The 12,349-nt window shown below is 41.7% G+C and overlaps 1 protein-coding gene across 5 annotated transcripts in view; it reads left to right on the forward strand.

Annotated features, from left to right (window-relative positions):
* The window catches only part of hipk2 (homeodomain interacting protein kinase 2), a 102,203-nt gene that overhangs the window by 77,191 nt on the left and 12,663 nt on the right, over nucleotides 1–12,349 (forward strand). For 2 of the 5 annotated variants that reach the window (XM_086027822.1, XM_086027824.1), the window contains exons 6-9: nucleotides 5,303–5,487; nucleotides 5,598–5,760; nucleotides 7,952–8,177; nucleotides 8,931–9,047. In XM_086027822.1, coding sequence (XP_085883948.1) covers nucleotides 5,303–5,487; nucleotides 5,598–5,760; nucleotides 7,952–8,177; nucleotides 8,931–9,047 — 691 coding nt within the window. Of the gene's footprint in view, nucleotides 1–5,302; nucleotides 5,488–5,597; nucleotides 5,761–7,951; nucleotides 8,178–8,930; nucleotides 9,053–12,349 lie in introns of all 5 variants that reach the window. The other 3 variants (XM_086027823.1, XM_086027826.1, XM_086027825.1) reach the window with 3 other exon arrangements.

Consider the following 12,349-nt stretch of genomic DNA (forward strand, 5'->3'; position numbering starts at 1 on the left):
GTTGATATCCCCTGGCTCATCTCTCTGTCTCCAACGCTGCATGCGCCGTCACCCGGCTTCCTCTCGCCGTTGCAGCCCGACTCAGCTTACTAGAAAAACACAGAGGAGATAAAGCTGAACAAGCGTAATGTGGGAGAAAACTGCCTACTTTCTCTTCCCGTATAAACAAGTCAGTATTGTGGACATCTGTCCCTGCGTGTATAATGGATGACATCGCTAAAGGCCCTGAACGACAAGAGGGCTGCGGATGCCAGGAAGATAATAAACCTCCTTGCCTTTGTGAGAAATGTGGGGAGGCATCATTCCCAAGTATATATCTCATTTCAGAGACCATCTAACTGAAGCAAACTGGAAGCCTGATATATGGAAGGAAGGACGCAACTCTTGACCAAACAAAGGGCTCCCGTGCTTCAAAATCTCTACAGTCTGTCATTGAAATAGTGTAGGTGGAATGGCTGCCCAAATCTTTAGCTTTAATTCTTTCATGACTTTGTGACATTTTTGTGTCAAATAGCCGAGGGTGGAAGGGCTGCTAAAACTGTCAAGGGTGCATTATAACAAAATATGTCTAGTGGATATGCCTGGTGGGATACATTGTGGTGGTCTATAACCATGCATTTGGAGTTTAAATGTATTTATTGCAATGGGACTGTCACTATTTTCCTTCTTCCTTAGCTCAATAAGACAACCAGAATGAGCCCTGTACTTAGGGCTGTTCGATTTTGCCTAACAAGAAAATCCTGATTAGTTTCTCTCGGACCCGATTTTATGATTACGATTTCTACGTAAAATAAAAAATAATAACAAATGAAGTATTTTGATTGTACCGGTATTTTATTTAAACTTATTTTTTCTTTCTTTGAACTCATAATGCCAGTCAATTTAACTTAATACACACAGAACAATCCATTGGGATTAACAGCATTTTACACAATAAATTTCAGATCTGTTCTTAATTAAACCAATGATGAAAGAAGAAAGTGCATTTACCATCTGAAACGAAATCCTCAACATGAGAGAAGGTAGACAGTCAAGTCTGTAAACCAAACAGTCTGTCAGCAAGTCATTTTGCCAACCAGCTAGTGACTAGCCTTTCACCTTTCTCCCTGGTCTTACTTAAACACGAATCAATGCACACACTACACTACAATCTACATTTGCCCGATTTATTAACCAAACGCTCACTTGCCTGAGCAAATAGCAGAATCGCCGGTAGCGCCGGTGTTGTTGTAGTTTTTCCGAACTGCGCGCTCGTGGGAGGTAGCGGAAATGCAGAGGAAACTACGGTGCCTTAGATACACCAAAAATAAAAAAAATCGAACGTGCCGATTTGAACGTTTTTAAAATCGCTTTATCCAGAAAATTCGGTTACGGTTCAAAACCGCTTAATCGAGCAGCCCTACCTGTACTGCAACAATGCAAATAATAAACCAATAAAGCCATTGGCCGTGCAATGGTTCACATTGCGGACTTAATACTGCGCGACGCACGTCATTCCTTCTTGAATTGAATGGAAGCTGGCAAACATTCTGTAGTGTGCATTACTGTTCTTTTGCAAAATTGAGACTGTTGGACTTTTATAACTCTCACAGTTGCAACGTTCACTAATTGACGTGCCTGATGACAAATGGTGAAGCTTTGGCAGGCCTATGCGCCGTCTCTTTGTTAGTGCTCTTGTTGCTCCTGTTATTATTGTCATAAATTATTGGCAAATTTACTCAAGCTGGAGAGCTGCATACAGGTCAGCATACAAGCGAGCATGCTTTGCCACACTTCTCCTTATGTGTTGTGTGCCCCATCTGCCACCCTGTCTTCACTCCTGAGTGGCATGTCACTGCTCCTCAAGACACAGATGTGGCTCCATCCAACAGATGTTCACACGCAAGGCCAGCATTCAATCATCCTTCTGGTCATCTTGGCCATATTCATAACTTTAGTCAAAATAGACCCTGTGTGTCTCATTATGAGACACGAAAACACGATTATTTCAGGAGCTAATAAAATGATAATCATATTGAATCCAAATAGAAGAATATTAGAATGACATCACTGTTTGAATAGGAAGTTGTCAGTAGAGATAGACCAATATGTTTTTTCAGGGCCGATACGGATTATTAGTAGTCAAGGAGGCCAATAACCGATATTTGGAGCCGATACTCATTTTCAGTAAAAAGGAAAGGCGTCAAAATCCCAGCCCCCAAAAATATACTCTTAACTTTGTTGAAACGTCTTAAAGCGTATTGATTTTTTTTCAGATGTGCATGTTTATTATTATTATTATTATTATTATTATTAATGTTTGCCAATATACATCTCTGTAGTAATATTCTAACAAAACTGACAAAATGAAAATGTAAAAAATCGCTCCATAGTTTTCTACACTAAAAAAAAAAATCCTTCAACATTTCAAAATGACAGAAATGTTAACATTTCACTGATTTTTGTTTTGATTTTAAAAAAAAAAACAAAAGGTGCAGACAGAGTGTTCCCAGGGTCAGTAGAGTCTCTTATAAAGTTAACTGAAAAATTTGATAAATAGTTCCTTGAAGTTAACAGTTTTAGATTGATTTATTATCGGCCATCAGATTTTAAAAAAAAGGCCGATGCCGATATCGGTCAAAACACTGAATACCGGAGCCGATAATTATCGGCCCGGCCGATAATCGTCTATCTCTATTCAACAGTGCAAAATTTCACATGGTTGATGGCTGTTATTGACCAACTCTGCATGTGCACCTTAGCCAAGGTCATCTCGTCCACCAGTTACGGGCAACGTGATTATTCCCCGCCCCATTCTGCCGATTATTCCGTTATCACTGCAAAGATGTGTGGTCACAAACTCTGACATGCATGGGGAAAAAGAATTGCATCAGATTTGAGGTGGTGACTGGCAGCGCATCTGATAGAGCCTGATGCAGATAAGCGCTTGTGGCTTTATGAAAGCAGACCTGTTCGTCTGCATGTTCCAGTAAACAAGGCTGCCAGTCTGCTCCCGGTGTCCTCACACTGCCTGACAATCTTGTTGGCTTCAACAAAGAGCAGCTATATCATGACCTTGGTGCTTGTTTAAACACAGGGAATGAGTGCAAAGCAAGTCCAATCTTTTCCACTTTGTTTCGTTTGCTTGTTGGCAGGGTGCAAAAGATTCCTAATAAATCATTACCTCCCCTAATGAGGCTATGTTTTTCATTGACACAGCTTCATCTATTTGTTTGTTTTTGTGTGCAACTGTTTTGCAATGGGAATGCTTCCATCAAAGTGGAGTGGGAAATGTTCATGAAATCAAATGTGTCCTTCCTGCAACAACCGTTTAAGGCGGACCGCCTCTCATCCAATAGGTGAGACCGTGATAGACTTGCCTGTGTTCCTGAACAGGGTAGCTGGCATAGAAAATGGATGGCTCATTTAGCAGTAAGGTCATTTAAATTCAGCACAAGAAAACAGAGGGGAAAAAACATGTTCAGATGTTTCTCGTGATACCTCATCAGATCAGCATTTAATCTTTCTGTGCTTCTGGTGGCTTCTATCGACTAAAAAGAGGTCAGATTTGATCCACGTACGCAAATTCTAATCCAGGGGACGAGGGAAATGATTTTGCAGACGACAAATATTCATGTCTTTGGAGAGGACCGCAGTCTCCGAGAGTGTTTCATAAGTGTAAAATGTGCATTGATTTGAAATTCCAGGTGAGCTTGCATATTGTCGTCAAACTAGCAGATTCAATTAGATGGAGAAATGAGCAGTTTTCCGCTCAGGGAAACAACTTGTTCTGGCTGATCTGTGGCCCCAGGTGCAAGACACAAGACCCAAAGCCCGCCTCCTGTTCCCTTCCTGTGAAATCAATGCATGTCCTCCGTGTAGCTTTGCACGTGAGCAGCTTGGCCGAATATTCAGCCACAACCTGAGCAGCAAGCTTTAAATACAGATGAAGGAGCGTGATGCTTTTCAACATATTTAGGTTCACTTTGTCATGTCAGCTTTATGCACAGAGTGGAGTCGATGGAGAGGAATCTGTTTTTACTCCTCCCCACTAACCAAACGTTGAATTTTCAGTTTCTATAGTATCTTCTGCATTCAACTTTTCACAACTCAGGACTGAATATACTGTGTAGATATTTCAAGTGCCACTCCAAATAGAAGTGCAATAATCTCGCTGAAGAGCAAGGCCTGGCGGCCAGGCCCGATATTCGGCATTTTGATGAATATGGGTCTCTGCCTTTTTAAAAAATCTAATGGCCGATAATAAATCAATTTAAAATTGTGTTAACTTCAAGGAACAATTTATTTAAATTTTCAGTTAACTTTACTAGAGACTACTCTACTGACCCTGGGAACACTCTGCACCTTTTCTTTTTGTTTGAAATCAAAACAAAGATAAGTGACATTTTAACATTTCTATCATTTTGAAATTTTGAAGAACTTTATTTACTGTCGAAAACTATATGGACCCATTGTTTAAGTTTTCATGTAACCTTTGAAGACATGCTGATGACCGTGGGAGCTCCCTTTTTGTGAGAATTTTACAACAAAGATGTACGTGTATTGGCAAACATTTCTAATACATATTTTTCTAAAATCAACATCATACAAATCCCAAAAATTGTTCAATAAACATATGCGTAAAGACATTTCAACAAAGTTAAAGGGATACTTGGGTAAGCTTAACATTGGCACTATATAATAGGTTTGCATGTAAAAATGACATCAGTACTAAAGACCCCCCCCTGCCCCCCCAGAGGTTAATCCTTTTGATATGTTGAAGTGGTCATTAGTAAGGATGTCCACATAAATTTTGATGCCAATTGATCACCGTTTTTGGACGTTATAAGCAATGAAAGTACAATGATTTCCAATGGAGAGTTTGTAATAGGTTCCTCCAGTGACTCCGACCGAACAAGGATAGAAGTCATAGAATGCTAGGGGGCGCGGCCATTCTCCTCATTAACAAGAGGTGTTATTCATGGAGTCACTTATTTCCTAATTCCTCCCAAATGTATTGATATAATAGAAAATGACAATTATTTTCATTTTCCTGATCCAAAAATATATAAAATGAACTTGTTAGTGAAAATATGGCCATCCTGGCCCCACCGTCCCTTTAAGAGTTTTAATTTGTTTTATTTTTTGATGCCATTATTTTTTCCTTTTTACTGAAAATCAATATCGGCTCCAAATATCAGTTCTCGGCCTCACTGACTGCTAATAATCGGCACCGGTCCTGAAAACAACATATCAGTCTATCTCTACTTCCTACATCCACACAAGCATGCACGTTGACTGTGCCGCTATTTGCTGCCTGCAGGTGAACATGACGTCAGATCTGGAGGGGAGCGACTTGCTGGCAGAGAAAGCCGACAGGAGGGAATTCATCGACTTGTTAACCAAGATGCTGACCATCGACGCAGACAAAAGAATCACACCTGTTGAAACACTCAACCACCCTTTTGTTACAATGTCGCATCTCCTCGATTTCCCGCACAGCACTCAGTATGAGCTCTTCTCCTTCCAATTTACCAAATTACCTTCTTTAATGGGGTAATTGCATCGGCCGCTCATAAAACGATGCTCATTCTCTCTGTGTCTTTGTCACTCTTCAGTGTGAAATCATGCTTCCAGAATATGGAGGTCTGTAAGCGTCGTGTTAACATGTACGACACGGTCAACCAGAGCAAGACGCCCTTCATCACCCACGTGGCCCCCAGCACCTCCACCAACCTCACCATGACCTTCAATAACCAGCTCAACACTGTGCACAGCCAGGTGACACTCGACGCCTTATTTTGTCCTTTGTCTGTCACGCAGCAATGACGTGTGCAGTGGAATGTGTGTAAAATGTGTTTTGGGAATATTGGAAACGCAATTTGAATTTCAAAACAATGATAATCTCGCGTATTTGTAGCTCATTGACAACAACTGTGGACTAAAAATGGAACGTATTTGTCCTTTACGCCGTTGATAGGTTTCACATGGAGGTTACAGCTTGAGCAAAGTGACACACTGACATAAATAGCTGAAAAAGCTTTATATTCTTAACATGATATACATAAAGTACATTATTGCACATCCACTGCATCTGTGCATGCTGACGCTGAGCAATTAATTTCTTCTCAGTCACAAACTGTTGGGGAGAGAAGCGCATGTATTTTAGCCCCAGGGCTCCCCCTACTGTTGTGAAGTATGACTTACTTTTTTGGACCACTGCTTCGGGTAGTTACAAACTGGCAGCCATTAAATTCAATTTGTTACCAGACAGTGACTTGATCAGAAGCCAAGCATAGCAAGCTAGTGAGTGTAACCACCAGCCATTGTAATATTTTATCATTTTTACAAGCATCAACATTTTTAGACACACTGCACACAACTCCAAAATGTCTCCACAAAGAAATGAGAAAAATTGACTACCTTGATGGTGATCCGCGGTTGCCATAGCATTGACTGAGATGTTGTTATCAGTATTTCAAGCCATCCATGCAAATGATTTTGAGGCTGTCATTTCAGCCAAAATGACCAGCTTATGACCAGCTGTTTGCCTTTTATTTCCCGTGTGTGCGCATTTCCTGGCCTACGATCCTGCCTTTCTGTCTTCTGTATATCTATTTGGTTGCATTTCTGTCTGCAGCCAGGTCCTGTGGGATTGTCACAAAGTGCTGATTGCACACATGACAAGCCCTGCTTCCTGCTTATCTTGCAATGTGGAGCTTTTAGGCCTCAAGAATCCCTTTACTCCGGGCTTCGTCTCCTTTCCTCCTCTCGCTCCTGTCCTCCTCTATCTTCTTCACGTCTCTCCATTTACCCGGGATTGAGCTTGTGGCGCTTTAGTGCTTCCGTAGGGTGGGGAATCGGAACTGCTGACTTTTGACTTTGCCGGGCTTTAGATTCTACATCCTGAATGTCTTTAGCCAGTGATTTGAAATATCCTTATTTTCAACTCTGTCCAAGCATCTTGCTCACGCTGCGTAGGATGCAACGGCACTTGAGATTTGCTGTGATTTACACAGATTTTATAAAGAGATGGTTAATGTTCAAGGCAGAACAACATCTTTCTGTCACTGTCTGACTGCCACAATGCCATATTGATTATGCTCCCTCCCCCTGTATTCATCGAATACACTGTAAAGAGCAATTGGAACATGAAAATGCCGGTTGCCTATTTCTCTCCACCTATGATGAAAAGGTGAAAACTTGATGATGTAATAAATCAAATACTCAAACTGAGCAAAAAGTATCCCAAATATTTGTTTGGTTCTGGAATGTGTCCTGGGAGTTGTAGTATTCCACACGTATTTACGGTCAAGACATGCTGGACTAGAGTGAGAAGGTTACATAATTGAAGAATGAGGGTGGAGGTGAAAAATGACTCTTGTCGGGCATATTGATTTGTAGGCTGTGACATATTTCTTAGTAGCTCATTATAGAGGCTCATTGTCATTTTGTATCGGTTTTTGCGCCCTCCATTTACCATTTAAACAGCCATTTGAACCACTTTTATTGCGCAATGTTGCATTGTTTAAAAGAAGCGAACGGTATGTAAAATGTTGGTCTCTTTAATTAGATCATGTAGTTTGCGTACAGCTTAACTACTGTTGCACGTCACAATCACACTATTCTGGTCTGGGAGAATAAAAAGCTTGTGCCTCAGTACATTTTTTTCAGTTAAAACATGGATGGTGCCCCATTATGCCTGATTAGTTTCATATCTTGTGCATTGATTGCACAAAATCATTCAAGATCATTCTTTTGTCAAAATACATTTAACATCCCAGTATGTGTAATATTTTTTCTGTTTGTTTCCATCAATGCTTGGCAGTCCACTTTCGATTGAAGGTGTGATTGTGCCTCCTCGACTCTTTGTTTTCCCCACCTTTAAGCAATTCTGCCTGCTATTCCCATCAGTGTCACCCTCTCATTTTTTTTTTTTTTTTTTAATTTTGGTCCACCATTATTCCTTTAGGCCACCAACCTGACTGCCTCCTCCAACAACAATTCCACTCTTTCCTTTGCAAGTCCTGATGTCTCCATACTAAACTACCAATCTGCACTCTACCAGCCCTCCGCTGCCTCCATGGCAGCTGTGGCCCAAAGGAGCCTGCCCTTGCAGACGGGGGCTCCTCAGCTCTGCGCTGCCCGGCCCGATCCCTTCCAGCAGGCGCTCATCGTTTGTCCTCCTGGCTTCCAAGGTAAAGAGGTCGTAGCGGGCACAGTGTATTAGCACACAGAGAAGAACACTTGACACTTGAGATATTTGGAGATTTTAAACCGGAAGTCAATGCAGGTCCACAAGTTGAAATACGACATTCTGATTAATATGGAGTACAAGCAGCAAAATGCACCCACTTCTAGCTATCTCAGGGGGTGGCCATTTTGTTACTTGTGTTGACTAAAGATGACATCGAAGTTGCTCAGGGCTCAGATAACGACGGCTCACCTGTTTTTTGAAGCTGAGCCATGATTGGTCGTTATCTGAGCCCTGAGCAAGTTGTGATGTCATCTTCAGTTGGCAGAAGTGACAAAATGGCCGGGCCCTGAGATAGCTAAAAAGGGGTAGATTTCTCATATTCCACAAATGCAATATTAATCAGTCGACCAGTGGGGCTTCGTAGAACATATTCTGGAAAAAAATAAGTTAGGGTTGACTTCCTTCTTGAAGACGAAAACCTACACATTTGCACAACGATTATGTGGAAAAATGCAAGTTACAGTGGCAACTAACACGCTATTACTTGAAAAGGCAATGAATACAATTTCACCCTCACAGTTCAACACCTCCCACAAACCATATTGCTTTTAGGCAATGACTTGTATTTGTCCTTTGATTCATATTCTGTGAAATAGACTTGTTTGTCCATGATTATTGCCTTCAAGTATTAGTCGCTAAATATACACATTGTTTGTATTTGTTGACATCCTGTTTGTTTTCTGCTCCTTCACAGGACTGCAGGCATCGCCTTCCAAGCACAACAGTTACTCCATGCGGATGGAGAATGCTGTTCCCATAGTGACACAGGCCCCCGGTGCCCAGCCTCTACAGATCCAACCAGGCCTCCTTACTCAGGTACAAAGGCATTCCATTTTAAATTATACTAATATACACTTTGTGGGCAGAAGTGGGCCATTCCACCTACAGAAAGCTAAAATAGAAGAAAGACACTGTTACATCAGCTCCAGCACATCTGGGAAGACTTTTGCAATATATTTTTTTTCATCTTTTTTTTTTTTCAGTCATTCTGAAAAACATTTGTGAATTTAGAGGTCACTGATTTTGGACCTCAGAGAGGTCGAATCTTTTTTTTAGTTCAGCCCAAAGGTGAAGAAAATTTCTTCAAAAGTGCCTCCGTAGACCTGTGTCGTACCACAATATCTGAATATAGTTGTCCTTACAGTGTACATTTAATGATTAAAAATGCTTGTCAGTTGCTCATATTTTAGAAGAAAAAAAGATACCAGCACCCAGTGTTTGGAAGCCTTCACTATACAAAAAATACTGTGGATGGAAGCTGGAAATGTTGATGACCTTGCCCCTGCTTGCTGCTTCCCCACCCACCCCCTTTTTTTTTAGTGCAGTTAGTTTGATCTTTTCCGTGCATTACTTCCAGTCTCTCCCTCTCTCTCTCTGTCCTCCTCACTTTCTGTCTATGCATCTCTGCTCTCTTATGCGATGCACACAGGCCGTCACTGAAACATAACTGCACAGTGGAGCTGGTGACTTTTAGTTGTTCATGTAATCTTACTGCAAGTATAGAGTGTATATGCACCACTCTCTCTGAGCACACATGCACCGTCAACCACTTCCACCACCACTCCACCTTTCTCCCTATGGAAATTTCCAGGAAGGCTTTAAATATCTCTGAGAATCTTGGGAGTTTGAAGCACTCCCTTATCTCCAGTTAATCATGCAGGCATACAGGCAGCAAAGCCCTTGAGTGTGTGTATATGTGTGAGAGCATGCCTGTGTTTCTATGGTGGCTTAATCTGTCAGATACCAAATGGTGATTAGCTCCAGGGCCGAATTAGAAGCCTCAGAGGACCTTAAGAGGTCAGGGGAAGCTTGAATCTGGCCCCAAAAGACAAGATAATTCATAGATTCACCAAATCCTTCAATGCATAATGAATCTACTAAGGACAAAATAAAACGTCTTGCTAAGAAGGCAGGAGATTTAAATGACATTTAAATCCCCACACTGCTTGTCTGCACTTACAGCATGCCCTCCGTCTGTGTATGCATGTTTAAAAAACAAAAGGCACAAGGTAGTTGTTAACATAAGCAGATGGTTTGTATGAACTAGCTTGCAGCTCACCTAATAACTGCCTGTATGCGTGTATCGCTGGGTTTATTCCTTCACTGTAGGAGGTCTCGCTGGCTTGGTTTGTTTGGTGGTGGCTTGCTTTCTCCCCACCTGTGACTCAGCCCACACTTCAATGTCAGCCACCCCCCTCCCCCACCCCCATGCCCTTGATGCTCACCTTTTAGAGGTTATGCCCCAACCTTCATGGGTGTGCACAGAGAAGGAGGCCCCAAAGCAGTGAGGCAGGGAAACCAACAAAACCTTTATCTGGTGCAGGAATGCAGAAAATGTGGAAACAATCAGGGAGTGAGAGCTGTGGCTTTCACAGCCCCGAGGTGACAAAGGGTTTTCACCCGAGGAGTGTTTAGCTGAGGTGGGAGGCGGTGGGCTGCTGATAGTGCTGGTGGGGTCTGTGAGTATAAAAAAAAGATCCTCTTAACTGGGTTACCATTTCAGGGCAGACAGGCTGGTTACACAACACAGACGCCTGGTGAAAAAGTGTAGAGTGCCAGCAGGAGAGATAGAGTGAGCGAGAGGAGGAGGAGCAGTGGATGGATGGATGTATTAGCATGTCATAGTGGCATGTTGATAAAGTGCCTGAGATGCAAAAGACATCTCAAACGGCAGAATGTTTTATTGGAAATCACTGCGGAGGAAGACGCCCCTTGTAACCTCAAACTCTTGATATAGGAAATATCCTCGGCCAAACTCATCCAAAGTTAACACATGAAAAAGTTAAGGACGATCATTTAAAAAATACTGGCAGGTTAGCTGCTCTCTTTCTTTCTCTCTTCTCAGTTTTCGTTTCACATTGTTGAAATGTGCTTGTACGAAAGAGATACATTCAGTCGATGTCCAAGTGGTATTAAATGAACTATCATTAGCCGTGACATTAAAGTACTAATCAATAGAACTGCATTAAACTATTAGGGTTACACAGAATACCACGCAAACACAGGCAGACATGTACGCACGCATGCATATACACATACACTCACAATGCCTGTTTCTCTTCTCCTGTCCAGATACAAAGTACAAACACCAATTCCAGTGAAGTTGGGACATCGTGTAAAACATAAAGAAAACAGGATACAAATCCTTGCCAAACAATATTCATTTACATACACTACAAAGACAAGATATTTTATGTTTGAACTCTATCTTTTGTTTAACACTATCGCTTTTCTTTTGAGAGTGTTCAATCATTTTGAATTTGATAACAACACTCAATGGGTTTTGGGAACAGAGGACACTAATTGTTGAAGTTTGGTATGTAGAATTCTTTCCCATTCTTGCGTCACGTACAACTTGAGATGTTCAACAGTCCGGGGTCTTCGTTAGAGACAGTCCACAATATGACTTGTCTCTATGTCTTGCTGAAATAAGCCGGGATGTCGCTGAAAAAGATGTGGCTTGGATGGCAGCATTGATTGCTCCCAAACCTGTATGTAACTTTCAGCATTATTGATGCCTTCACAGATGTTCACGTTCCCTGTGACACGGGCACAAACAATCCGCATACACTCTAAAAAACAGCTGGGGTAAAAATAACACAATTTTAGGTCAAAAAAGGACTGATCCACTACTACTACACAAGCATTCAGTGTTGGATTTTGGCCCTGCCGCTATCTGCATAGATTTCTCCAGTTTCTCTGAATCTTTTAATGATGTTATGGACCGTAGATGATGAAATCCCTAAATCTCCGGAAGTTGTGCATTGAGGAATGTTGTTGTTAAAGGGACGATGGGGCCGGGATGGCCATCTTTTCACTAACAAGTTCATTTTATATATTTTTTGATCATATATAATCTGTGTCAATGGATACATGTCATGTAATATGACAATATTGAATACACTACTGCTAAGGATCAGCAAATCATTGTATTGTGTTTTATTTTACACAATGACTTCTTTGTCGACTGGTTAGCACGTCCGCATCACAGTTGAGAGGTCGTGGGTTCGATCCTGGCTCCGGCCTACCTGTGTGGAGTTTGCATGTTCTCCCCGTGCCTGCGTGGGTTTTCTCCCGGTCCTCCGGTTTCCTCCCACATTCCAAAATGATGCA

This window comes from Filicampus tigris, chromosome 4, assembly GCF_054856515.1.
Source record: "Filicampus tigris isolate MCC_2025a chromosome 4, RoL_Ftig_1.0, whole genome shotgun sequence".
Lineage (NCBI taxonomy): Eukaryota > Metazoa > Chordata > Actinopteri > Syngnathiformes > Syngnathidae > Filicampus > Filicampus tigris.